At 44.6% G+C, this 26,905-nt stretch overlaps 1 protein-coding gene across 3 annotated transcripts in view; it reads left to right on the top strand.

Annotated features, from left to right (window-relative positions):
• Positions 1-5,748: 5,748 nt before the first annotated feature.
• Positions 5,749-26,905, top strand: part of LOC135545514 (proteoglycan 4-like) — a 29,237-nt gene continuing 8,080 nt past the window's right edge. The window contains exons 1-20 of one of the 3 annotated variants that reach the window (XM_064973160.1): positions 5,749-5,904; positions 7,577-8,273; positions 8,523-8,640; positions 9,089-9,199; positions 10,254-10,280; positions 10,395-10,457; positions 11,607-11,657; positions 11,810-11,890; positions 12,939-13,019; positions 13,162-13,224; positions 13,353-14,564; positions 16,746-16,823; positions 17,802-17,870; positions 21,059-21,094; positions 21,462-21,527; positions 21,888-21,941; positions 22,066-22,125; positions 22,659-22,721; positions 24,364-24,387; positions 26,850-26,905. The exon at positions 26,850-26,905 is cut by the window's right edge and continues 19 nt beyond it. In XM_064973160.1, coding sequence (XP_064829232.1) covers positions 8,264-8,273; positions 8,523-8,640; positions 9,089-9,199; positions 10,254-10,280; positions 10,395-10,457; positions 11,607-11,657; positions 11,810-11,890; positions 12,939-13,019; positions 13,162-13,224; positions 13,353-14,564; positions 16,746-16,823; positions 17,802-17,870; positions 21,059-21,094; positions 21,462-21,527; positions 21,888-21,941; positions 22,066-22,125; positions 22,659-22,721; positions 24,364-24,387; positions 26,850-26,905 — 2,323 coding nt within the window. In that variant the 5' untranslated portion in view covers positions 5,749-5,904; positions 7,577-8,263. Of the gene's footprint in view, positions 5,909-7,576; positions 8,274-8,522; positions 8,641-9,088; positions 9,200-10,253; positions 10,281-10,394; positions 10,458-11,606; positions 11,658-11,809; positions 11,891-12,938; positions 13,020-13,161; positions 13,225-13,352; positions 14,565-16,745; positions 16,824-17,801; positions 17,871-21,058; positions 21,095-21,461; positions 21,528-21,887; positions 21,942-22,065; positions 22,126-22,658; positions 22,722-24,363; positions 24,388-26,849 lie in introns of all 3 variants that reach the window. The other 2 variants (XM_064973161.1, XM_064973163.1) reach the window with 2 other exon arrangements.

Here is a 26,905-nt window from a genome sequence, read left to right as displayed (position 1 = left end):
CATTGCATTGTTTATTAAAACACTAAGAATGTGTTTGTATAAGAACCACTATTGTCAACATGTTTGTTTACCCTCGTTAGAAAATGTAGTTACAAATGTTTGCATGTTTTGAACCCTATAATCCAACATTACTCAGACAAGCCCCGCCCTTATATTTACCAAAGACGATATCACAGGATTAATGTTAGCGTGCCGTGTATTTAAGACGAACTGTATTACAATGTATGTCCTAGAACAGTAGTACACAGGAAGGGATGGGCCACTATTCTCTCTCCGTCAGCCTCCCTTTTCTACATTCCAGCTGTCTTACTGTTACCGTGACATGGTTTCCTCTCATAAACGTCTTCCCCTGTAACACTTATTACAGCGGATCACAGTGGTGCATAAGCTTCAACGCATCATATAGGTCTTTGGTGCATGTTTGGCATTCCAGCTGTTGGTGTGGTGAGCAGTGATTTTAGCATGAAAATAAATACATGTGGGATGCATGCCAGCAAAGCCCACAACACTAAACAATACATTAATTGCACTATAACGGTGACAAACTGTTCCCACAGACGGCCTACATAAAACTGTCCCAACATCTTACCACTGCTACACCTGGCTATCAGCAGAGTCCCAACACCTTACCACTGCTACACCTGGCTATCAGCAGAGTCCCAACACCTTACCACTGCTACACCTGGCTATCAGCAGAGTCCCAACACCTTACCACTGCTACACCTGGCTATCAGCAGAGTCCCAACACCTTACCACTGCTACACCTGGCTATCAGCAGAGTCACAACACCTTACCACTGCTACACCTGGCTATCAGCAGAGTCCCAATACCTTACCACTGCTACACCTGGCTATCAGCAGAGTCCCAACACCTTACCACTGCTACACCTGTCTATCAGCAGAGTCCCAACACCTTACCACTGCTACACCTGTCTATCAGCAGAGTCCCAACACCTTACCACTGCTACACCTGGCTATCAGCAGAGTCCCAACACCTTACCACTGCTACACCTGGCTATCAGCAGAGTCCCAACACCTTACCACTGCTACACCTGGCTATCAGCAGAGTCCCAACACCTTACCACTGCTACACCTGGCTATCAGCAGAGTCCCAACACCTTACCACTGCTACACCTGGCTATCAGCAGAGTCCCAACACCTTACCACTGCTACACCTGGCTATCAGCAGAGTCCCAACACCTTACCACTGCTACACCTGGCTATCAGCAGAGTCCCAACACCTTACCACAGCTACACCTGTCTATCAGCAGAGTCCCAACACCTTACCACTGGTACACCTGTCTATCAGCAGAGTCCCAACACCTTACCACTGCTACACCTGTCTATCAGCAGAGTCCCAACACCTTACCACTGCTACACCTGGCTATCAGCAGAGTCCCAACACCTTACCACTGCTACACCTGGCTATCAGCAGAGTCCCAACACCTTACCACTGCTACACCTGGCTATCAGCAGAGTCCCAACACCTTACCACTGCTACACCTGTCTATCAGCAGAGCCTTGTCTGGCAGCGAAACAGTTCATTCAGCCTCATTTACTGCCTTTAAAACAAAACATGGCTGATATGTCTGACTTGCTTAAACAGATGTGGTTTCTACTGACAATCAAGATGTACAAACTATGACATAAGAGGCCATCCGTATTTTCTATTAAGACATTAATGAGCGAGCTAGGACGGACGTAGTCATTACTATTTGTTCAGCACTTTTAAAATGTACAGCAACAGAATTCAGAACATGGGCCATTCTTACAGTATTCTCCCTGTACACCAAGTCAGAACCATAGGATAAACAAAAGGTTATATAAGCAGATAATGAAAGCTCTTAGGATATATATATATTTTTTTCACCTTTATTTAACCAGGTAGGCAAGTTGAGAACAAGTTCTCATTTACAATTGTGTCCTGGCCAAGATAAAGCAAAGCAGTTCGACACATACAACAACACAGAGTTACACATGGAGTAAAACAAACATACAGTCAATAATACAGTATAAACAAGTCTATATACGATGTGAGCAAATGAGGTGAAATAAGGGAGGTAAAGGCAAAAAGGCCATGGTGGCAAAGTAAATACAATATAGCAAGTAAAACACTGGAATGGTAGATTTGCAACGGAAGAATGTGCAAAGTAGAAATAAAAATAATGGGGTGCAAAGGAGCAAAATAAATAAAATACAGTAGGGAAAGAGGTAGTTGTTTGGGCTAAATTATAGGTGTGCTATGTACAGGTGCAGTAATCTGTGAGCTGCTCTGACAGTTGGTGCTTAAAGCTAGTGAGGGAGATAAGTGTTTCCAGTTTCAGAGATTTTAGTAGTTCGTTCCAGTCATTGGCAGCAGAGAACTGGAAGAATAGGCGGCCAAAGAAATAATTGGTTTTGCGGGTGACTAGAGAGATATACCTGCTGGAGCGCGTGCTACAGGTGGGAGATGCTATGGTGACCAGCGAGCTGAGATAAGGGTGGACTTTACCTAGCAGGGTCTTGTAGATGACATGGAGCCAGTGGGTTTGGCGACGAGTATGAAGCGAGGGCCAGCCAACGAGAGCGTACAGGTCGCAATGGTGGGTAGTATATGGGGCTTTGGTGACAAAACGGATTGCACTGTGATAGACTGCATCGAATTTGTTGAGTAGGGTATTGGAGGCTATTTTGTAAATGACATCGCCAAAGTCGAGGATTGGATGATTAGATTTCTCTAAAAAAGGCTATAGGCTACATGTTTACTACCAAGTCAGGACAGTAAGTGAAATTAAAAGGGGCAAATAGACCAAATTATTAGGGTGTTGCACATGGGCTACTAACAGCTTACTACACAACATACACTTAGTATTACTTTCTTAGCTACAGTGTACATACACTACCGTTCACAAGTTTGGGGTCACGTAGAAATGTTCTGGTTTTTGAAAGAAAGGCACATTTTTTTTGTCCTTTAAAAATCATCAAATTGATCATAAAAACAGTGTAGACATTGTTAATGTTGTAAATGACTATTATAGCTGGAAACGGCTGATTTTTAATGGAATATCTACATAGGTGTATAGAGGCCCATTATCAGCAACCATCACTCCTGTGTTCCAATGGCACGTTGTGTTAGTTAATCCAAGTTTATCATTTAAAAAGGCTAATTGATCATTAGAAAACCCTTTTGCAATTATGTTAGCACAGCTGAAAACTGTTGTTTTGATTTAAAGAGGCAATAAAACTGGCCTTCTTTAGGCCTTCTTTAGACTAGTTGAGTATCTGGATAATGTCTGGTGTCACATCTGAACCCCCACCTTCCTGCTCTCTATTCCTCTCAGCTTCATTAAGTATTACCTGGGAAAACACCAGTCTCAACGTCAACAGTGAAGAGGCGTCTCCGGGAAGCTGGCCTTCTAGGCAGAGTACCTCTCTCCAGTGTCTGTGTTCTTTTGCCCATCTTAATCTTTTATTTTTATTGGCCAGTCTGAGATATGGCTTTTTCTTTGCAACTCTGCCTAGAAGGCCAGCATCCCAGAGACGCCTCTTCACTGTTGACGTTGAGACTGGTGTTTTCCCAGGTAATACTTAATGAAGCTGAGAGGAATAGAGAGCAGGAGGGTGGGGGTTCAGATGTAACACCAGACATTATCCTGTTGGTGTGGTGAAGGAGGGAGACAGAGAGAGAGAGAGGGGGAGTTCAGATGTGATACCAGACATTATCCTGTTTGTGTGGGGAAGGAGGGAGACAGAGAGAGGGGGTTCAGATACCAGACATTATCCTGTTGGTGTGGGGAAGGAGGGAGACAGAGAGAGAGAGAGGGGGAGTTCAGATGTGATACCAGACATTATCCTGTTGGTGTGGTGAAGGAGGGAGACAGAGAGAGAGGGGGTTCAGATACCAGACATGATCCTGTTGGGGTGGTGAAGGAGGGAGACAGAGAGAGAGAGAGGGGGGGGGGTTCAGATACCAGACATTATCCTGTTGGTGTGGTGAAGGAGGGAGACAGAGAGAGAGAGGGGGGTTCAGATGTGATACCAGACATTATCCTGTTGGTGTGGTGAAGGAGGGAGACAGAGAGAGAGAGGGGGGTTCAGATGTGATACCAGACATTATCCTGTTGGTGTGGTGAAGGAGGGAGACAGAGAGAGAGGGGGGGGTTCAGATGTGATACCAGACATTATCCTGTTGGTGTGGTGAAGGAGGGAGACAGAGAGATGATCCTGGGGGTTCAGAGGGGGTTCAGATACCAGACATTATCCTGTTTGTGTGGGGAAGGAGGGAGACAGAGAGAGGGGGTTCAGATACCAGACATTATCCTGTTGGTGTGAGGAAGGAGGGAGACAGAGGGCGAGAGACAGAGGGATGGAGGGCGGTGGTTGGGTTGAAATGCCTGGCATTGCTTCCAGTATAATGAGCCACGGTGAGACTGTCACTGATGTCACGGCTAAGCTGTTCAACTGGTTTACCCCTGAGAGAGAGAGAGAGAGAGAGAGAGAGGGAGAGAACGGGATGAAGGGGGTTTGAGAAAAGCATGGCAGTACAATAGACTTCACAGCTTACACTGACTATCAGCTGAAGGGAAACTTTGCCACTAAAACCCACTCAGTTTCCTCATACTTCCACTCTCTGCTAAAGTGAACCTGTATGACTGAGTAAAGAGACATTCATGTGTAAATGATAGTCCCTGAGAGTTGCAATGCGACATTCCTCCCAATACCCCACCTTATTCCATTTGAAAAGGCTGGGCGAATGTATGCATGGTATGTGTGTGATTGGTTCTGTAGCTATTTTACTTGTTATTTTTATTCCATTCGACCTTTATTTAACTAGGTAAGTCAGTTAAGAACAAATTCTTATTTTCAATGATGGCCTAGGAACAGCGGGTTAACTTCCTTGTTCAGAGGCAGGGGTGGGGTTATGTACTGTAAACTCAGAACACTAGCTGGTGTGGACACTCATTGTAAGGGCTAATCTATTATGTTGCTATTGACAACTGCTTTGGAGTAGATCGTAGATGTTGGAAGCAGGCGTTCTGAGAAAGTGTGTGTCATCACACACACGGGCGGCTCTCGTCTGGGAGCCAACACCCTGCTCTGCCTACTCCTTCACCTCATGGTCCCATAGTTTACCCATTACCCAGGTCTGTCTTTCAATAGACCGTTATTAACTTAAACAGACTATCAAGATGAGGTATGTTTTAATGGGGCTACAACATAATTGCCTGTAAGTTTTGAAGGGGAAATAGAGAGGCTTATTGAACTCATAACATTACGATGCAAATAACAGTCCTGCTGTTTGCTTTGGGATTATGAAACACTTTGAAGTACAGTAGACTTGAAAGTGTGACCCAACTCTTAGGGAATAGCTACAGTCACTGTTCTCAGATGTGTTGTCTCTGTTAGAGAATAGCTACAGTCACAGTTCTCAGATGTGTTGTCTCTGTTAGAGAATAGCTACAATCACTGTTCTCAGATGTGTTGTCTCTGTTAGAGAATAGCTACAATCACTGTTCTCAGATGTGTTGTCTCTGTTAGAGAATAGCTACAGTCACTGTTCTCAGATGTGTTGTCTCTGTTAGAGAATAGCTACAGTCACTGTTCTCAGATGTGTTGTCTCTGTTAGAGAATAGCTACAGTCACAGTTCTCAGATGTGTTGTCTCTGTTAGAGACACCCCCCACACCCCACCCTGGGTGATGGCGTAGCCTCTCTGACTGGCTGAGCGAGTCCGTGTCCACGCCCGTACCTGTTCAAACACCTGTCAGCTTGTCACAGAGAAAACACTTTCCCTCGCTCAGTTCACACACACCCCGTCAGTCTACACACCTGTCTGTCTTTACCTATACTCTCAGCTGCTCTCACTCTACCTGTGTGGGATTCTCTATCGTTTGGGAGACTGTCTGTGGATACAGTACCCAGTGAAAGTAGGTACGTTTTTACTCTAATTTCCGTCTAGGTACCACGTTTGTCCGGGTGTAAAATGTGGATTCTCTCTTCTTGACCCTCTCTTTTTAAATCAACGTAGATCATGAATAATAATAATCTATCCTATATTTTGCCAGCTGTTTATGTCATGCTAACTCCTCCGACCCTGAAACACACCGGGGATGGTTGTCGGACAGTCTGTTTGTCCTCTCAGAACCATGATTCTCTCTGCTCACCAGGATCGCCCGTCTGTCAGAAGAGCTGCCTTTCTGTCCCATTCTGCTCCCTTTACCGTACTGCTCCCTTTACCGTTCTGCTCCCTTTACCGTTCTGCTCCCTTTACCGTTCTGCTCCCTTTACCGTTCTGCTCCCTTTACCGTTCTGCTCCCTTTACCGTTCTGCTCCCTTTACCGTTCTGCTCCCTTTACCGTACTGCTCCCTTTACCGTACTGCTCCCTTTACCATTCTGCTCCCTTTACCGTACTGCTCCCTTTACCGTTCTGCTCCATTTACCGTTCTGCTCCCTTTACCGTTCTGCTCCCTTTACCGTACTGCTCCCTTTACCGTTCTGCTCCATTTACTGTTCTGCTCCCTTTACCGTACCTTGTCATTTAACTTGTCGGTCTGTGCTGGCTGTGTATTTCATGTAAAATGTGTCATGTGTGTAGACTGGTGTGTATCGTGTATGATCGATACAGTCTATTTGGTCTGTCATCACCTCCAAAATAGTTTTTTTTATTTGACCTTTATTTAACTAGGCAAGTCAGTTAAGAAAAAATTCTTATTTTCAATGACGGCCTAGGAACAGTGGGTTAACTGCCTGTTCAGGGTCAGATCGACAGATTTGTACCTTGTCAGCTCGGGGGTTTGAACTTGCAACCTTCAGGTTACTAGTCCAACGCTCTAACCACTAGGCTACCCTGCCGCCTCAGATATTCAGAAAGAGACATTTTACCACATATATATATATTTAACCACTGGGAGGTAATTTGCATGGTGAATTTGGCAGCACTCTATTCCCATTTGCATACGGTTAACTTTGCCAGTCATTTAATAAGGAAAAATCTTAACAATATTTTTTTAGAATTCCCACTTGCTTTCAGTTCCCTGAGGAGAAATGTGAATGAGCCATTTGTGTTCGATTAGAGATGAGAGAAAGATCATTCTATCTAGCCACTTCAACAAATATTTCAATAGAATATGTGGGGGAAAGATCAAGCAGACCAGGTGTTCAATAACATCTTGAATCCTGCTTCTATGACCCTATGTTGAGAAATTATGTTTGCTCCAATTTGTGTGCCTGTGCGTGCCTGTGCCCATCTATCTTTGGCTGACAGACGGCCTGTTTGGTTGTTTGGTAGAAAGTGGTTGGACAGGCTCATCTGCGTGGTTGGAATGCTTATTGCATGTTCCCGTTCCTTAAGGGAGGGGAGAACTACTCCGGTCCTCCTTTTGACAGAGACCAAACAGTTCTAGGACAAACTAGAAGGGTAACCCCAATGGGCCTCAAATCTGTGATCCTCTAACCGACAACCCTGAGTGTTTCAGTCCAGCATCTACACAATTACTATAGACCAAGAGGCCCAATCCTATCAGATATAGACTAAGGCTTGTTTCTGGACCGGACCTCTCTTACTAACCTGTGTCTGTGCTGCTATCTGTGGTACTCAGGGGGCTAGGAATCACAGGAACCAGACTGGGAGCCAGTTAGAGGAATCACAGGAACCAGACTGGGAGCCAGTTAGAGCAATCACAGGAACCAGACTGGGAGCCAGTTAGAGGAATCACAGGAACCAGACTGGGAGCCAGTTAGAGGAATCACAGGAACCAGACTGGGAGCCGGTTGGAGGAATCACAGGAACCAGACTGGGAGCCGGTTAGAGGAATCACAGGAACCAGACTGGGAGCCAGTTAGAGGAATCACAGGAACCAGACTGGGAGCCAGTTAGAGGAATCACAGGAACCAGACTGGGAGCCAGGAGGAATCACAGGAACCAGACTGGGAGCCGGTTGGAGGAATCACAGGAACCAGACTGGGAGCCGGTTAGTTAGAGGAATCACAGGAACCAGACTGGGAGCCAGTTAGAGGAATCACAGGAACCAGACTGGGAGCCGGTTAGAGGAATCACAGGAACCAGACTGGGAGCCAGTTAGAGGAATCACAGGAACCAGACTGGGAGCCGGTTAGAGGAATCACAGGAACCAGACTGGGAGCCAGTTAGAGGAATCACAGCAACCAGACTGGGAGCCAGTTAGAGAAATCACAGCAACCAGACTGGGAGCCAGTTAGAGGAATCACAGGAACCAGACTGGGAGCCGGTTAGAAGAATCACAGGAACCAGACTACAACCACCTACTATGTCAAAAGGTGAGTTGACCGGCTTACTGTCTGAGCTGATTTCAATATGATGTGTGTGTGATAGTGTTATTTCCTACCATTGTCAGATGTGGTAGTAGATCAACTCCATAAAACGGGGATGAAGTGACAGATACCATGTTTATTATAACAACGTTTCATCTATTCCTCCTGTGTGATGAAGAAGGTATCAGACGTTGTGTTTTCTTATTCCGATGTGTGTGTTTATGTCTAACGTGTGTGTGTGTGTGTGTGTTTCAGAGGGGGAAAGAGCATCAGTGTTGAAGACCACTAAGGTTCGGACCAAGCTGAAAGGAGATGGCAGCTGGATGCAGAGACTCGGTGAACCCCAGTCTGAAACAGAGGAGGAGAAACCATGGTAACACAGACAGACAGACAGACAGACAGACAGACAGACAGACAGACAGACAGACAGACAGACAGACAGACAGACAGACAGCAGGAACCATGGTGAGACAGACAGACAGACAGACAGACAGACAGACAGACAGACAGACAGACAGAACCATGGTGAGACAGACAGAGAAACTAAGTAATTTGTTAGTCATATTATTGTGGTTTACTGCCAGATCTTTCTCTGTATGGTAGCAATTAATGTGGGGATGAGGTTAGACTAGTATGGACCGTGTTCAACTTCTCTCTCTCTCTCTCTCTCTCTCTCTCTCTCTCTCTCTCTCTCTCTCTCTCTCTCTCTCTCTCTCTCTCTCTCTCTCTCTCTCTCTCTCTCTCTCGCTCTCTCTCTATCCCCCCTCTCCCCATCCCTCTCTCTCTCTATATCTCCCCTCTCCCCGTCCCTCTCTGAGCAGGATAGCAGAAGTCAGAGTGAATCGACTGAATGGAGCCCCTATAGACACCAGCCCAGTGGCCTCTCCCACCTCCAAGACCCCTCCCTCCCCCACCAGACCTGCAGAAGATGGGTAAACCCTGACACCCACCTCAATACTACACACTGACACCCACCTCAACACTACACACTGACACCCACCTCAACACTACACACTGACACCCACCTCAACACGACACACTGACACCCACCTCAACACTACACACTGACACCCACCTCAACACTACACACCCACCTCAATACTACACACCCACCTCAACACTACACACCCACCTCAACACGACACACCCACCTCAACACTACACACCCACCTCAACACGACACACCCACCTCAACACTACACACCCACCTCAACACGACACACCCACCTCAACACTACACACCCACCTCAACACACCCACCTCAACACTACACACTGACACCCACCTCAACACTACATACTGACACCCACCTCAACACTACACACTGACACCCACCTCAACACGACACACCCACCTCAATACTACACACTGACACCCACCTCAATACTACACACTGGCACCCACCTCAACACTACACACTGGCACTCACCTCAACACTACACACTGACACTCACCTCAACACTACACACTGACACCCACCTCAACACTACAAACTGGTACCCACCTCAACACTACACACTGGCACTCACCTCAACACTACACACTGACACCCACCTCAACACTACACACTGGCACCCACCTCAACACTACACACTGGCACCCACCTCAACGCCATAAACTGACACCCACCTCAACACTACACACTGACACCCACCTCAACACTACACACTGGCACTCACCTCAACACTACACACTGGCACTCACCTCAACACTACAGACTGGTACCCACCTCAACACTACACACTGACACCCACCTCAACACTACACACTGGCACTCACCTCAACACTACAGACTGGTACCCACCTCAACACTACACACCCACCTCAACACTACACACTGACACCCACCTCAACACTACACACTGGCACTCACCTCAACACTACAGACTGGTACCCACCTCAACTCCATACACTGACACCCACCTCAAAACAAACAACAAAACTCTTTATTATAAACTGACCTTTGGTTCTCGTTCCTAAATATAGAACACCGTCTCCAGGATACCTAATCAGGTATAGCAGACTTCCACCATTGCATAACTTGATCAAAAGCATATACAATGGATTACATTCATTAATTGTGAATAATACAAAAAGTGAATGAATAATCTTATCCATTTTTTTCAGAGGGATTTTCACCAAGACAGACACCAAGCCTGCTGCCAACTCATCTACATTCAATAGCTTGAGGTAAATAAAAGTAATGTCAGAGGTCTAACTGGCAGCAGTGATGTCAGAGGTCTAACTAGCAGCAGTGATGTCAGAGGTCTAACTGGAAGCAGTGATGTCAGAGGTCTAACTGGAAGCAGTGATGTCAGAGGTCTAACTGGCAGCAGTGATGTCAGAGGTCTAACTGGCAGCAGTGATGTCAGAGGTCTAACTGGCAGCAGTGATGTCAGAGCTCTAACTGGCAGCAGTAATGTCAGAGCTCTAACTGGCAGCAGTGATGTCAGAGCTCTAACTGGCAGCAGTAATGTCAGAGCTCTACTGGCAGCAGTAATGTCAGAGTCTACTGGCAGCAGTAATGTCAGAGCTCTAACTGGCAGCAGTAATGTCAGAGCTCTAACTGGCAGCAGTAATGTCAGAGTCTACTGGCAGCAGTAATGTCAGAGCTCTAACTGGCAGCAGTAATATCAGAGCTCTAACTGGCAGCAGTAATGTCAGAGTCTACTGGCAGCAGTAATGTCAGAGCTCTAACTGGCAGCAGTGATGTCAGAGACTAACTGGCAGCAGTGATGTCAGAGGTCTAACTGGCAGCAGTAATGTCAGAGCTCTAACTGGCAGCAGTAATGTCAGAGCTCTAACTGGCAGCAGTAATGTCAGAGCTCTAACTGGCAGCAGTAATGTCAGAGTCTACTGGCAGCAGTAATGTCAGAGTCTACTGGCAGCAGTAATGTCAGAGCTCTACTGGCAGCAGTAATGTCAGAGCTCTAACTGGCAGCAGTAATGTCAGAGCTCTACTGGCAGCAGTAATGTCAGAGCTCTAACTGGCAGCAGTAATGTCAGAATCTACTGGCAGCAGTAATGTCAGAGGTCTAACTGGCAGCAGTGATGTCAAAGGTCTAACTGGCAGCAGTGATGTCAAAGGTCTAACTGGCAGCAGTGATGTCAGAGGTCTAACTGGCAGCAGTAATGTCAGAGGTCTAACTGGCAGCAGTGATGTCAGAGGTCTAACTGGCAGCAGTGATGTCAGAGGTCTAACTGGCAGCAGTGATGTCAGAGGTATAACTGGCAGCAGTGATGTCAGAGGTCTAACTGGCAGCAGTGTAATCAGTCTATCGTTCAGACAGCCAATGCCCTGTTAGATGGCTTGATTACATGGTGTCCCTCTATTTGCAGTGGGTCAACATCCAGCTTCACCAAGAGGCCTTCAGAGAGCTACAAGAGAATGTGAGTAAACCTTATGCAATTCTTATGAGTAAACTCAGTGAACGTGCTTGAGTGTGTGACGCTGTGTGTGGTAAAGGATTAACAGAGATAACTGTAGTGACTTAAAGGGATGTGTTTGATAAGTGTTTGTGTGTATGTGTTCTTCCCTCCAGAGCTCCTCACACAGTGCGTCCCACCTCAAACCTCCCAGTTCAAACTGAGGACCAGCTTTCCCCAGAGGAGAAGGAGAAACGGTAAGACACACACAATGCATCCCAAATGGCACCCTGTTCTCTTTATATAGATCTACTTTTGACCAGGGCCCTGTACTGATTTGGGCCCTCTATAGGGAACAGAGTGCCATTTCAGATGCTGTCTACAAAACTCTTATTTTACCTCAGAAAATAGACGTTGAGGAAAACTCATCTCTTTCTTTACCCCTCTCTTTTTACTTCCTGCGTCTCTCTCTCTCTCTCTCTCTCTCTCTCTCTCTCTCTCTCTCTGTCTCTCTCTCTGTGTCTCTCTCTCTCTCTCTCTCTCTCTCTCTCTCTCTCCCTCTCTCTCTCTCTCTCTCTCTCTCTCTCTCTCTGTCTCTCTCTCTCTCTCTCTCTCTCTCTCTCTCTCTCTCTCTGTCTCTCTCTCTCTCTCTCTCTCTCTCTCTCTCTCTCTCTCTCTCTCTGTCTCTCTCTCTCTCTCTCTCTCTCTCTCTCTCTCTCTCTCTCTCTCTCTCTCTCTCTCTCTCTCTCTCTCTCTCTCTCTCTCTCTCTCTCTCTCTCTCTGTCTCTCTCTCTCTCTCTCTCTCTCTCTCTCTCTCTCTCTCTCTCTCTCTCTCTCTCTCTCTCTCTCTCTCTCTCTCTCTCTCTCTCTCTCTCTCTCTCTCTCTCTCTCTCTCTCTCTCTCTCTCTCTCTCTCTCTCTCTCTCTCTCTCTCTGTGTCTCTCTGTGTCTCTCTCTCTCTCTCTCTCTCTCTCTCTCTCTCTCTCTCTCTCTCTCTCTCTCTCTCTCTCTCTCTCTCTCTCCCTCTCTCTCTCTCTCTCTCTCTCTCTCTCTCTCTCTCTCTCTCTCTCTCTCTCTCTCTCTCTCTCTCTCTCTCTCTCTCTCTCTCTGTCTCGAGTATGTGATTGTGATATCTCTCTCTCTCTCTCTCTCTCTCTCTCTCTCTCTGTGTCTCTCTCTCTCTCTGTCTCTCTCTCTCTCTCTCTCTCTCTCTCTCTCTCTCTCTCTCTCTCTCTCTCTCTCTCTCTCTCTCTCTCTCTGTGTCTCTCTCTGTGTCTCTCTCTGTGTCTCTCCATCTGTCCATCAGGGAGGAAGCAGCCATGGATGTGCTCAGGACTTCTTCAGCCCGACAACGCTCCTACGTCCTCTCAGCTGCCAAGAAATACGAGTATGTGATTGGCTATATATCCATCTCTCTCTCCCTCTCTCTCTCTCTCCTCTATTTCTGTCTCTATCTTTTTCTCTCGTTATCTGTCTCTCTCCATCTCTCTATTCCCCTGTTTGTATCTTATCTCCTGTTCTCCTGACAGTTCTACAGAGAAACCACTAGAAACCTCCCTGACCCCAGACGTTTCATCTTTTGTGGCTAAAAGGTAACTGCTGCCTCTCAATGGACTGTCCTGTTTTGTTCCTCATGGAAAATGATGATGATGTCTGAAATGAAAGGCTTTGCCTGGAGATGTTTAGTTTTTCTGTCTTGTTGTTTCTTGTGTGTCTAAAGGGTGGTGATCACAGACACTGATGACTCTGTCTTCACTAAGACTCCCCCTGTCCCCAAAGAACCAGCTGCTCCATCTGTGAAAGACGTCTCTCCTGTCTCTGTGAAAGCTGTCTCTCCTGTCTCTGTGAAAGACGTCTCTCCTGTATCTGTGAAAGCTGTCTCTCCTGTCTCTCTGAAAGATGTCTCTCCTGTCTCTGTGAAAGACTTCTCTCCTGTATCTGTGAAAGATGTCTCTCCTGTCTCTGTGAAAGACGTCTCTCCTGTTTCTGCGAAATATGTCTCTCCTGTCTCTGTGAAAGACGTCTCTCCTGTTTCTGCGAAAGATGTCTCTCCTGTCTCTGTGAAAGACGTCTCTCCTGTCTCTGCGAAAGCTGTCTCTCCTGTCTCTCTGAAAGACGTCTCTCCTGTCTCTCTGAAAGACGTCTCTCCTGTCTCCTTGAAAGACGTCTCTCCTGTCTCCTTGAAAGCTGTCTCTCCTGTCTCTGTAAAAGACGTCTCTCCTGTCTCTGTGAAAGCTGTCTCTCCTGTCCCTGTGAAAGCTGTCTCTCCTGTCCCTGTGAAAGACGTCTCTCCTGTCTCCTTGAAAGATGTCTCTCCTGTCTCTGTGAAAGACGTCTCTCCTGTCTCTGTGAAAGCTGTCTCTCCTGTCTCTGTGAAAGATGTCTCTCCTGTCCCTGTGAAAGCTGTCTCTCCTGTCTCCTTGAAAGATGTCTCTCCTGTCTCTGTGAAAGACGTCTCTCCTGTCTCTGTGAAAGCTGTCTCTCCTGTCTCTGTGAAAGATGTCTCTCCTGTCTCTGTGAAAGCTGTCTCTCCTGTCTCTGTGAAAGACATCTCTGCTGTCTCTGTGAAAGCTGTCTCTCCTGTCTCTGTGAAAGACGTCTCTCCTGTTTCTGTGAAAACTGTCTCTCCTGTCTCTGTGAAAGACGTCCTCCTTCCAGCCCCCGTCATAGTTGACACCCCAGCAATGATTGGCCCTTATGAGGACATGAAGCCAGGGTGTACCAAAATGGCTACTCCACTTCCTGAGTTGAAAGTTGAGGTGATGAAAAAACTGTCCCCAGAGAGTGGTGTCCCGTTGAAAGACGTCCCCCCAGTCCCCGCTGTATTAGTGTCCCCTGTCCCATATAACCCAGTGAAGAAGAATCCTGCCACAGTGGACACACTGACAGCCCTGTCTGACACACTCATCTCCTTCGACACAGGTTCATCCAGGTACAGTATTGATTAATTAATGTATCTATTCATTTGAATTACAATGATCAGATATGTTTCACCACAGTGTGTGAGGTGTTGAGACCTGAGCCATATATTTACATTATGGGTAGGCTATACACGGCTCTGGGTGAGAGTAGGCCCACAGTCTGCAGAGCCAGAGGACAGGTAGGAAACATCAGAGAGAGAGACTTCCTCATTCACGTCATCGTGGGCGATATACAACCGGTACCAAACCGTGACAAAATGTTTTTCAATGAAAATGAGTGTTTTTTAATTGGACACATTTAGGTTAGTTTCTCCCTGTTTAGTCCCTTTTCCCCCCCATTTGGTTTCTAGTGAGTACACCCTTGGTGACAGCTGTCATTGTGTACTTCTACACTGAGTGTACAAAATATTAGGAACACCCTTCTAATATTGAGTGGGGCATGGACTCTACAAGGAGTCGAAAGTGTTCCACAGGAATGCTGGCCCATATTGATTTCAATGCTTCCCACAGTTGTGCCACGTTGACTGGATTCTTTGGGTGGTGGACCATTCTATTTATTTATACATTGTGTTTTTTTTTATAAATAAAAATGTTTGGGGGTATATCAGCTTTATTATTGCAGATAGATTGTAGCTTCCATCAATGTAATTGTCTGCATAATTTCCAATTCCTTACTGTGCCTTGTGAAAGTATTCGGCCCCCTTGAACTTTGCGACCTTTTGCCACATTTCAGGCTTCAAACATAAAGATATAAAACTGTATTTTTTTTGTGAAGAATCAACAACAAGTGGGACACAATCATGAAGTGGAACGACATTTATTGGATATTTCAAACTTTTTTAACAAATCAAAAACTGAAAAATTGGGCGTGCAAAATTATTCAGCCCTTTTACTTTCAGTGCAGCAAACTCTCTCCAGAAGTTCAGTGAGGATCTCTGAATGATCCAATGTTGACCTAAATGACTAATGATGATAAATACAATCCACCTGTGTGTAATCAAGTCTCCGTATAAATGCACCTGCACTGTGATAGTCTCAGAGGTCCGTTAAAAGCGCAAAGAGCATCATGAAGAACAAGGAACACACCAGGCAGGTCCGAGATACTGTTGTGAAGAAGTTTAAAGCCGGATTTGGATACAAAAAGATTTCCCAAGCTTTAAACATTTAAAAAAAGCACCATCACACCTCCTCCTCCGTGCTTCACGGTGGGAACCACACATGCAGAGATCATCCGTTCACCTGCGTCCCACAAAGACATGACAGTTGGAACCAAAAATCTCAAATTTGGACTCATCAGACCAAAGGACAGATTTCCACCGGTATAATGTCCATGGCTCGTGTTTCTTGGCCCAAGCAAGTCTCTTTTTATTATTTGGTGTCCTTTAGTAGTAGTTTCTTTGCAGCAATTCGACCATGAAGTCCTGATTCACTCAATCAACTCTGAACAGTTGCTGTTGAGATGTGTCTGTTACTTGAACTATGTGAAGAGTCCCTTACTTTTTCCCCCTTCCACTTGCCTCTTCCATTTTTGCGGTAATGCTGCAATTATTTGGTTGTAATTTTGGGTAGAGTGGAACATTCTTGATATACACAGGAAACAGAAAACCCAACTGCGTTGCAGTTCTTGACACAAACCGGTACGGCTGGCACCTACTACTATACCCCGTTCAATGGCACTTAAATCTTTTGTCTTGTCCATTCACCCTCTGAATGGTACACACACATTCCATGTCTCAATTAAAAAGCAGGTGTTGTTAATGTTTGGTAAACTCCATCCTGCTGGGGTTGTACCTACACTAGAGCCAATAGAGGAAGTGATCAGTCAACTTTCACACAGGATGAAATGTGATCTTACACAAATAGTTTATTATTTTATTACTTTTGAATTTAAGTTATTTAATACAATGTATCCACACAGCCACATGGTGGTACTAGAAGCATTTTAATGCTATTTTCTCCCCTCCTCTCTCCTCTCTCCTCTCTTCCTGTCCTCTCTTCTCCTCCTCTTCTCTCTTCCTGTCCTCTCTTCGCTCCCCTCTTCTCTCTTCCTGTCCTGTCCTCTCTCCTCTCCTCTTGTCCTGTCCTCCCCTCCTCTCCCCTCTCCTCTTCTCTCTTCCTGTCCTCTCTTCTCCTCCTCTTCCTGTCCTGTCCTCTCTTTGCTTCCCTCTTCTCCTCTCTTCTCCTCTGTGTAGTCTAGAACAGGAGTTGATAAAGCCCATCCCTCCCATCCCAGGATCTTGGAGTCAGGAGCTTCTCAGTGGATCAGACAGGTAGTTAGAGAGGAGACCCCTTATATCAGACACTCATTCTTTCCTCCATACACCACAGTGTCTCTCTCTTTCTCTCTCTCAATTTCAATTCATGGGGCTTTATTGGCATGGGAAACATGTCAACATTGCCAAGGCAAGTGAAATAGATAAACAAAAGTGAAATAAACAATACAAAAAAATTACAGTAAACATTACACTCACAAAAGTTCCAAAAGTATAAAGACATTTCAAATGTCATATTATGTATAAATAGTTAAAGTACCCAAGGGAAAATAAATAAACATAACTACGGGTTGTATTTACAATGGTGTTTGTTCTTCACCGGTTGCCCTTGCTGCTGTGATGTCACACTGTGGGATTTCACCCAGTAGATATGGGAGTTTCTCAAAATTGGGTTTGTTTTCAAATTCTTTGTGGATCTGTGTTATCTGAGGGAAATATGTGTCTCTAACATGGTCATACATTTGGCAGGAGGTTAGGAAGTGCAGCTCAGTTTCCACCTCATTTTGTGAGCAGTGAGCACATAGCCTGTCTTCTCTTGAGAGCCATGTCTGCCTACGGCGGCCTTTCTCAATAGCAAGGCTATGCTCACTGAGTCTGTACATAGTCAAAGCTTTCCTTAAGTTTGGGTCAGTCACAGTTCTCTCACTCTCACTCACTCACTCACTCACTCACTCACTCACTCACTCACTCACTCACTCACTCACTCACTCACTCACTCACTCACTGTTTCATGTGTTATGCTGTGTCTGTGGTTCTGATGGACCAGCATTGTATTATTGACTGTATGTTTGTTTATGTGTAACTCTGGGTTGTTGTTTTTGTCGCACTGCTTTGCTTTATCTTGGCCAGGTCGCAGTTGTAAATTAAAACTTGTTCTCAACTGGCCTACCTGGTTAAATAAAAGGTGAAATAAATAAATAAATAAATAGGGGGCATTTTACTCACCAACTGTGTCTTTGGTTGTCTCTCCCTCAGGCTCAGTTATGCCGAGTCCGAGGAGGAAGAGGAGGAGCCGAGAGACGAGAAGCCAGAGGACACACACAGGTACGTCCCATCTTGACCTAGTCCCTAGCCCCTTAGTCCCTAGCCCCTTAGTCCATAGCCCCTTAGTCCATAGCCCCTTAGTCCCTAGCCCCTTAGTCCCGAGCCTCTCCCCCTAGTCTCTAACCTCTCCCCCAATCATCTCATTTTTAACCTCTCCCCTTCTATCCTCTCCCCTATCTCTACCCTCTCCCTCTCTACCCTCTCCCTGCCACTACTAAATCTACTAGTACTACTACTACCTGCCACTACTAAATCTACTAGTACTACTACTACCTGCCACTACTAAATCTACTACTATTTACTACTACCACTAACTGTCACTACTAAATCTACCATCCCTTTCAATACTAAATCTTCTACTAATAACTACGACCTGCCACTACTAAATCTACCACTACTAAATCTACTAGTATTTACTACTACTACTACCACTAACTGTCACTACTAAATCTACTACTATTTACTACTACTACTACCACTAACTGTCACTACTAAATCTACCATCCCTTTCAATACTAAATCTTCTACTAATAACTACGACCTGCCACTACTAAATATACCACTACTAAATCTACGACTACTAAATCTACTACTACTAAATCTACTACCCACCACTACTAAATCTACTACTACTAAATCTACTACCCACCACTACTAAATCTACTACTACTAAATCTACTACCCACCACTACTAAATCTACCACTACTAAATCTACTACTACTAAATCTACTACCCACCACTACTAAATCTACCACTACTAAATCTACTACTACTAAATCTACTACCCACCACTACTAAATCTACTAATACTAAATCTACTACCCACCACTACTAAATCTACTACTACTAAATCTACTACCCACCACTACTAAATCTACTACTACTAAATCTACTACCCACCACTACTAAATCTACTACTACCTACCACTACTAAATCTACTACTACCTACCACTAGTAAATCTACTACTACTACTACTTCATCTACTACTACTAAATCTACTACTACCTACCACTAGTAAATCTACTACTAACTACCACTACTACTGCTACTACTAAATCTACTACTACCTACTACTACTAAATCTACTACTGATACTAAATCTACTACTGATACTAAATCTACATCTACTACTAACTACCAATACTAAATATTCTACTACCTACCACCACTAAATATACTACTGATACTAAATCTACTACTACTAAATCTATGACTATTACTACATCTACTACTACTACTACTACTACTACAACCACCTGCCACTACTAAATCTACTACTAAATCTACTACTACCACTAAATCTACTACTACTACTAAATCTACTACTACTACTAAATCTACTACTACCACAAAATCTGCTACTACCACTAAATCTACTACTACCTACCACTACTATATCTACTACTACCTACCATTACTAAATCTACTACTACTACCTGCCACAACTAAATCTACTACGACTACCACAACTAAATCTACTACTACTACCTACCACAACTAAATCTACTACTACTACTACTACCTACTACAATTAAATCTACTACTACTACCACCTACCACAACTAAATCTACTACTACTACTACCTACCACAACTAAATCTACTACTACTACTACCTACCACAACTAAATCTACTATTACTACCACCTACCACAACTAAATCTACTACTACTACATACCACAACTAAATCTACTACTACTACCACAACTAAATCTACTACTACTACCACCTACCACAACTAAATCTACTACCACCTACCACAACTAAATCTACTACCACCTACCACAACTATATCTACTACCACAACTAAATCTACTACTACAACTAAATCTACTACTACTACTACCTACCACAATTACATCTACTACAACCACCTAACACAACTAAATCTACTACTACTACCACCTACCACAACTAAATCTATTACCACCTACCACAACTAAATCTACTACTACTACCATCTACCACAACTAAATCTGCTACTACTACCAAAACTAAATCTACTACTAACACAACTAAATCTACTACAACCACCTGCCACTACTAAATCTACTACTACTACCACAGCTAAATCTTCTACTACTACTACCTACCACAACTAAATCTACTACTACTACCACCTACCACAACTAAATCTACTACTACTACCACCTACCACAACTAAATCTACTACTACTACCACCTACCACAACTAAATCTACTACTACTACCACAACTAAATCTACTACCACCTACCACAACTAAATCTACTACCACCTACCACAACTAAATCTACTACCACCTACCACAACTAAATCTACTACTACTACCACAACTAAATCTACTACTACCTACCACAATTACATCTACTACAACCACCTACCACAACTAAATCTACTACTACCACCTACCACAACTAAATCTACTACCAACTACCACAACTAAATCTACTACCACCTACCACAACTAAATCTACTACTACTACCACAACTAAATCTACTACTACCACAACTAAATCTACTACCAACTACCACAACTAAATCTACTACCACCTACCACAACTAAATCTACTACTACTACCACAACTAAATCTACTACTACCACAACTAAATCTACTACAACCACCTGCCACTACTAAATCTACTACTACTACTACCACAACTAAATCTACTACTACCATCGACCACAACTAAATCTACTACCACCTACCACAACTAAATCTACTACAACCACCTGCCACTACTAAATCTACTACAACTACCTGCCACAACTAAATCTACTACTACTACCACAACTAAATCTACTACTACTACCACCTACCACAACTAAATCTACTACTACTACCACAACTAAATCTACTACCACCTACCACTACTAAATCTACTACAACCACCTGCCACTACTAAATCTACTACAACCACCTGCCACAACTAAATCTACTACTACTACCTGCCACATCTAAATCTACTACTACCATCTACCACAACTAAATCTACTACTACTACCACCTACCACAACTAAATCTACTACTACTACTACCTACCACAACTAAATCTACTACAACCACCTGCCACTACTAAATCTACTACTACTACTACCTACCACAACTAAATATACTACAACTACCTGCCACTACTAAATGTATTACTATTGTACTTCAATGTGCTTCATTCTAACATAACCATATAATGATATTATTTCAACAGAGATATTGACAGTCCGACCCCTAGTACTGACTCCAGGTGAGATATACTGTACCTGTCTACTGAGAGAGACCAGCTGTTAGATATACTGTACCTGTCTACTGAGAGAGACCACCTGTTAGATATACTGTACCTGTCTACTGAGAGAGACCACCTGTTAGATATACTGTACCTGTCTACTGAGAGAGACCAGCTGTTAGATATACTGTACCTGTCTACTGAGAGAGACCACCTGTTAGATATACTGTACCTGTCTACTGAGAGAGACCACCTGTTAGATATACTGTACCTGTCTACTGAGAGAGACCAGCTGTTAGATATACTGTACCTGTCTACTGAGAGACATTGTGCTCATGACGAGTCAGAGCTTTAAATGATCTGTTTTAATCTGTTTTCTGTTTTACAGTGTGAATGAAAATGTGTTGGAGGACCTTGAAGACGACTTTATCCCCATCAACACGAACACAACAAGGTATTCGAAAGTTAGTCGGTTTTCACTGTGCGCTTCCTATACTAGTGTCTGTTTTCACTGTGTGCTTCCTATACTAGTGTCTGTTTCCACTGTGTGCTTCCTATACTAGTGTCTGTTTTCACTGTGTGCTTCCTATACTAGTGTCTACTTCCACTATGTGCATCTTATACTAGTGTCTGTTTTCACGGTTTGCTTCCGATACTAGTGTCTGTTTTCACTGTGTGCTTCCTATACTAGTGTCTGTTTCCACTGTGTGCATCTTATGCTAGTGTTTGTTGGCAAACCCCACACCTCTTCCAATGTTGAATTAAGCTCAGTCTCCAGACTAACTGTGGTGTTCTCCCCCCTGTCTCTCTTCAGACATACGTGGAAGAGGTCCTGGGACGTCAACCCCATCACTACCACAGACAAGAGGTGAATGAACCTCCTCACAGATCATATACACATCCACAGTGCCCCCTCCCAAGCTCCTGACCAAGCCCACGTCATACCACCCAACCATCCAGTACTAAAAGTCTGTTATGTTCTCTCATCTCAGTGAGGAGGAGGAGCCTGAGGAGCAGGATCCACAGGTATCCCTGGTTACGGTTCAGAAACAGTAAGGACCCACTTTATTAAATCAACCCCCCCCCCCTCCACACCACCACACACACAGCTCACCCATTTCACACACAACACTGCACTGAGTCACTTGTCACACACACAGCTTCAGCCTCTTTCTGTCCTCTAGTAGAAACACGCCCAGCCTCTGTTTATAACCTCTAGTAGTAACACCCTCAGCCTCTGTTTATAACCTCAATTAGTAACACCCCCATCCTCTGTTTATAACCTCTAGTAGTAACACCTCCAGCCTCTGTTTATAACCTCTAGTAGTAACACTCTCAGCCTCTGTTTATAACCTCCAGGCAACACCCTCAGCCTCAGTTTATAACCTCCAGGTAACACCCTCAGCCCAGTGAACCAGAACACTGAATTAGTGCTGCTGTATATAGGTCAGATACATACCCGTTAGCCCTTTCCCTAACATCTCTAGTAAACTGATCTCTTTACACCCATCACTATGTACATGACGTTACCGTGTCTTCCTATATGAGCGGTAGGTATGATGTCTTAATGGTGTTTGTGTTGTAGGTCATCTGACAGTGAATCACCATGGGACAGATGGAGCGCACCAACTGTCTATAAAGAGAAGAGGTATGACCACCCCTATAGGACCTATTAGTCTTTATTTTACAACACAATGCCTTTAATCATTGACTAACATTATCAGCATAATGCTAGAAGCATGTTAGAGAGTGGAAGGAGAGACAGGGAGAAAATAGCAGAGAGAGAGCGAGAGGAAGGAGAGACAGGGAGAAAATACCAGAGAGAGAGAGAGAGGAAGGAGAGAGAGGGAGATAATACCAGAGAGAGAGAGAGAGGAAGGAGAGAGAGGGAGAAAATACCAGAGAGAGAGAGAGGAAGGAGAGAGAGGGAGAAAATACCAGAGAGAGAGAGGAAGGAGAGAGAGGGAGAAAATACCAGAGAGAGAGGGAGAAAATACCAGAGAGACAGAGAGAGAGGAAGGAGAGAGAGGAAGAAAATACCAGAGAGAGAGAGAGAGAGGAAGGAGAGAGAGGAAGAAAATACCAGAGAGAGAGAGGGAGAAAATACCAGAGAGAGAGAGAGAGGAAGGAGAGACAGGGAGAAAATACCAGAGAGAGGATAGAGAGAGAGGGAGATAATACCAGAGAGAGAGAGAGAGAGGAAGGAGAGAGAGGAAGAAAATACCAGAGAGAGAGAGGGAGAAAATACCAGAGAGAGAGAGAGAGAGGAAGGAGAGAGAGGAAGAAAATACCAGAGAGAGAGAGAGAGGAAGGAGAGAGAGGAAGAAAATACCAGAGAGAGAGAGGGAGAAAATACCAGAGAGAGAGAGAGAGGAAGGAGAGACAGGGAGAAAATACCAGAGAGAGGATAGAGAGAGAGGGAGATAATACCAGAGAGAGAGAGAGAGAGGAAGGAGAGAGAGGAAGAAAATACCAGAGAGAGAGAGGGAGAAAATACCAGAGAGAGAGAGAGAGGAAGGAGAGACAGGGAGAAAATACCAGAGAGAGGATAGAGAGAGAGGGAGATAATACCAGAGAGAGAGAGAGGGAGATAATACCAGAGAGAGAGAGAGGAAGGAGAGACAGGGAGAAAATACCAGAGAGAGAGAGAGGGAGAAAATATCAGAGAGAGAGAGAGGAAGGAGAGACAGGGAGAAAATACCAGAGAGAGAGAGGAAGGAGAGAGAGGGAGATAATACCAGAGGGAGAGAGAGAGGTAATGGTTAACTGCAGTTTGACTAGAAGGGGAGGAGAGGTCGGTAAGGTAACACTACAGAAGTGTCAGACCACACCTGTCTTAGCCAGTAAAGCAACCAGAGAAAAACAATCCCTGCCATTCCTCTACCTATCCTCTGGAAGGGGGAACAACTGGCAGAAGGAGACACACATAGCCTACTACAGACGAGAAGTGACTAAAGTAATGTTAAATAGACTTGGAGGAGAACGCAGAGCTAGGTGTGTTTCTTAGAAATCTGAAAGGTTAGTTAGCTGGGTGACTATTGGCAGACGGAGACACACTCTATACAGGGAAACATACAGCCTCGCATCAGAGTTGAGGAGGAACAAGTTAGAGACTTGGAACAAACTGGGCTCACACTGGTTGAATCAACATTGTTTCCACGTCATTTCAATGAAATTACATTGAACCAAAGTGGAATAGACTGTGAATTGACGTCTGTGCCCAGTGTGGCTATTGGAAGCCATTCTCTAGAAGTGGGTGTTCTGACGATATTACTGTCTCTTCATCACAGAGACCCAGAGCCTTCAATGGACCGGTGAGTGTCACGTCTTACAAAGCAACATGTTAATATCTCTTCATGTTTCCTCATGTCTGTCATAGCATTCCTTTCCATTGTCTGCTGTAATCTCAAATCTTCACAACACGCTCTTTGTTGCTGTGCTTAAGGAAGGGACAAGTGAAACGGGAACCTAATGAATGTTATAGTTGGAGATACCTAAACTAGGGCTTCTATGATAGTAAGGAATCTATTGGTAGTAGGATAGGAAACCAAATACATGTGATATTTTGGGACACTAAAGATATATGTAGGAGACACTGTGAGGGTCATAGCACATACTGGTTATCCTGGAGACACTGTGAAGGTCATAGCACATCCAGGTTATCCAGGAGACACTGTGAGGGTCATAGCACATACAGGTTATCCAGGAGGCACTGTGAGGGTCATAGCACATCCAGGTTATCCAGGAGACACTGTGAAGGTCATAGCACATACTGGTTATCCTGGAGACACTGTGAAGGTCATAGCACATCCAGGTTATCCTGGAGACACTGTGAAGGTCATAGCACATACTGGTTATCCAGGAGACACTGTGAAGGTCATAGCACATACTGGTTATCCAGGAGACACTGTGAAGGTCATAGCACATACTGGTTATCCAGGAGGCACTGTGAAGGTCATAGCACATACTGGTTATCCAGGAGACACTGTGAAGGCCATAGCACATACAGGTTATCCAGGACACACTGTGAAGGTCATAGCACATCCAGGTTATCCAGGAGACACTGTGAAGGTCATAGCACATACTGGTTATCCAGGAGGCACTGTGAAGGTCATAGCACATACTGGTTATCCAGGAGACACTGTGAAGGTCATAGCACATACAGGTTATCCAGGAGACACTGTGAAGGTCATAGCACATACAGGTTATCCAGGAGGCACTGTGAAGGTCATAGCACATACAGGTTATCCAGGAGGCACTGTGAAGGTCATAGCACATGCTGGTTATCCAGGAGACACTGTGAAGGTCATAGCACATACAGGTTATCCAGGAGACACTGTGAAGGTCATAGCACATACTGGTTATCCAGGAGACACTGTGAAGGTCATAGCACATACAGGTTATCCAGGAGGCACTGTGAAGGTCATAGCACATACAGGTTATCCAGGAGGCACTGTGAAGGTCATAGCACATGCTGGTTATCCAGGAGACACTGTGAAGGTCATAGCACATGCAGGTTATCCAGGAGACACTGTGAAGGTCATAGCACATACTGGTTATCCACTAGTCGTACCTTTTCAGTACCTGGGAATGTATAATATAGTACTGGTGGTAAGAGGGAGACCCAGTAAGAGATTTAGGCCAAAGCAGCTGTAATATCCATCTGTATTGGATCTAAGGTTTCCTCCCTGACTGTTGTGTTGAGCTCTGTATCAAGCCTCTCTGGTACATACCCGTATAGTCTGTCCATACCAGTATAGTCTGTCCATACCAGTATAGTCTGACCATACCAGTATAGTCTGTCCATACACGTATAGTCTGTCCATACCAGTATAGTCTGTCCATACCAGTATAGTCTGTCCTCACCAGTATAGTCTGTCCACACCAGTATAGTCTGTCCATACCAGTATAGTCTGTCCTCTGTATCAAGCCTCTCTGGTACATACCAGTATAGTCTGTCCATACCAGTATAGCCTGTCCACACCAGTATAGTCTGTCCATACCAGTATAGTCTATCCTCTGTATCAAGCCTCTCTGGTACATACCAGTATAGTCTGTCCTCTGTATCAAGCCTCTCTGGTACATTCTAGTATAGTCTGTCCTCACCAGTATAGTCTGTCCACACCAGTATAGTCTGTCCATACCAGTATAGTCTGTCCTCTGTATCAAGCCTCTCTGGTACATACCAGTATAGTCTGTCCATACCAGTATAGTCTGTCCATACCAGTATAGTCTGTCCACACAAGTATAGTCTGTCCATACCAGTATAGTCTGTCCACACCAGTATAGTCTGTCCACACCAGTATAGTCTGTCCATACCAGTATAGTCTGTCCATACCAGTATAGTCTGTCCTCTGTATAAAGCCTATCTGGTACATACCAGTATAGTCTGTCCATACCAGTATAGTCTGTCCACACCAGTATAGTCTGTCCATACCAGTATAGTCTGTCCATACCAGTATAGTCTGTCCTCTGTATCAAGCCTCTCTCGTACTACTCATAGACATACCAGTATAGTCTGTCCTCTGTATCAAGCCTCTCTCGTACTACTCATAGACATACCAGTATAGTCTGTCCACACCAGTATAGTCTGTCCATACCAGTATAGTCTGTCCATACCAGTATAGTCTGTCCTCTGTATCAAGCCTCTCTCGTACTACTCATAGACATACCAGTATAGTTTGTCCTGTGTTTTTCTTTCCCTTTCTGTTTCTCTGCTATGTTCTATTCGACCCATAATGACACACTGTCTGACATACAGTATTGTTTCCTCTAGTTCTAGCTCCTACTCCAGGACCTTGGACAGTTCTGCCAACCAGAGACCCACGTCAC

Source organism: Oncorhynchus masou, chromosome 9 (assembly GCF_036934945.1).
Source record: "Oncorhynchus masou masou isolate Uvic2021 chromosome 9, UVic_Omas_1.1, whole genome shotgun sequence".
Taxonomy (NCBI): Eukaryota; Metazoa; Chordata; class Actinopteri; order Salmoniformes; family Salmonidae; genus Oncorhynchus; species Oncorhynchus masou.
The sequence above is the reverse complement of the archived record's forward strand: the minus strand, read 5'-3'. Positions and strand labels throughout refer to the sequence as shown.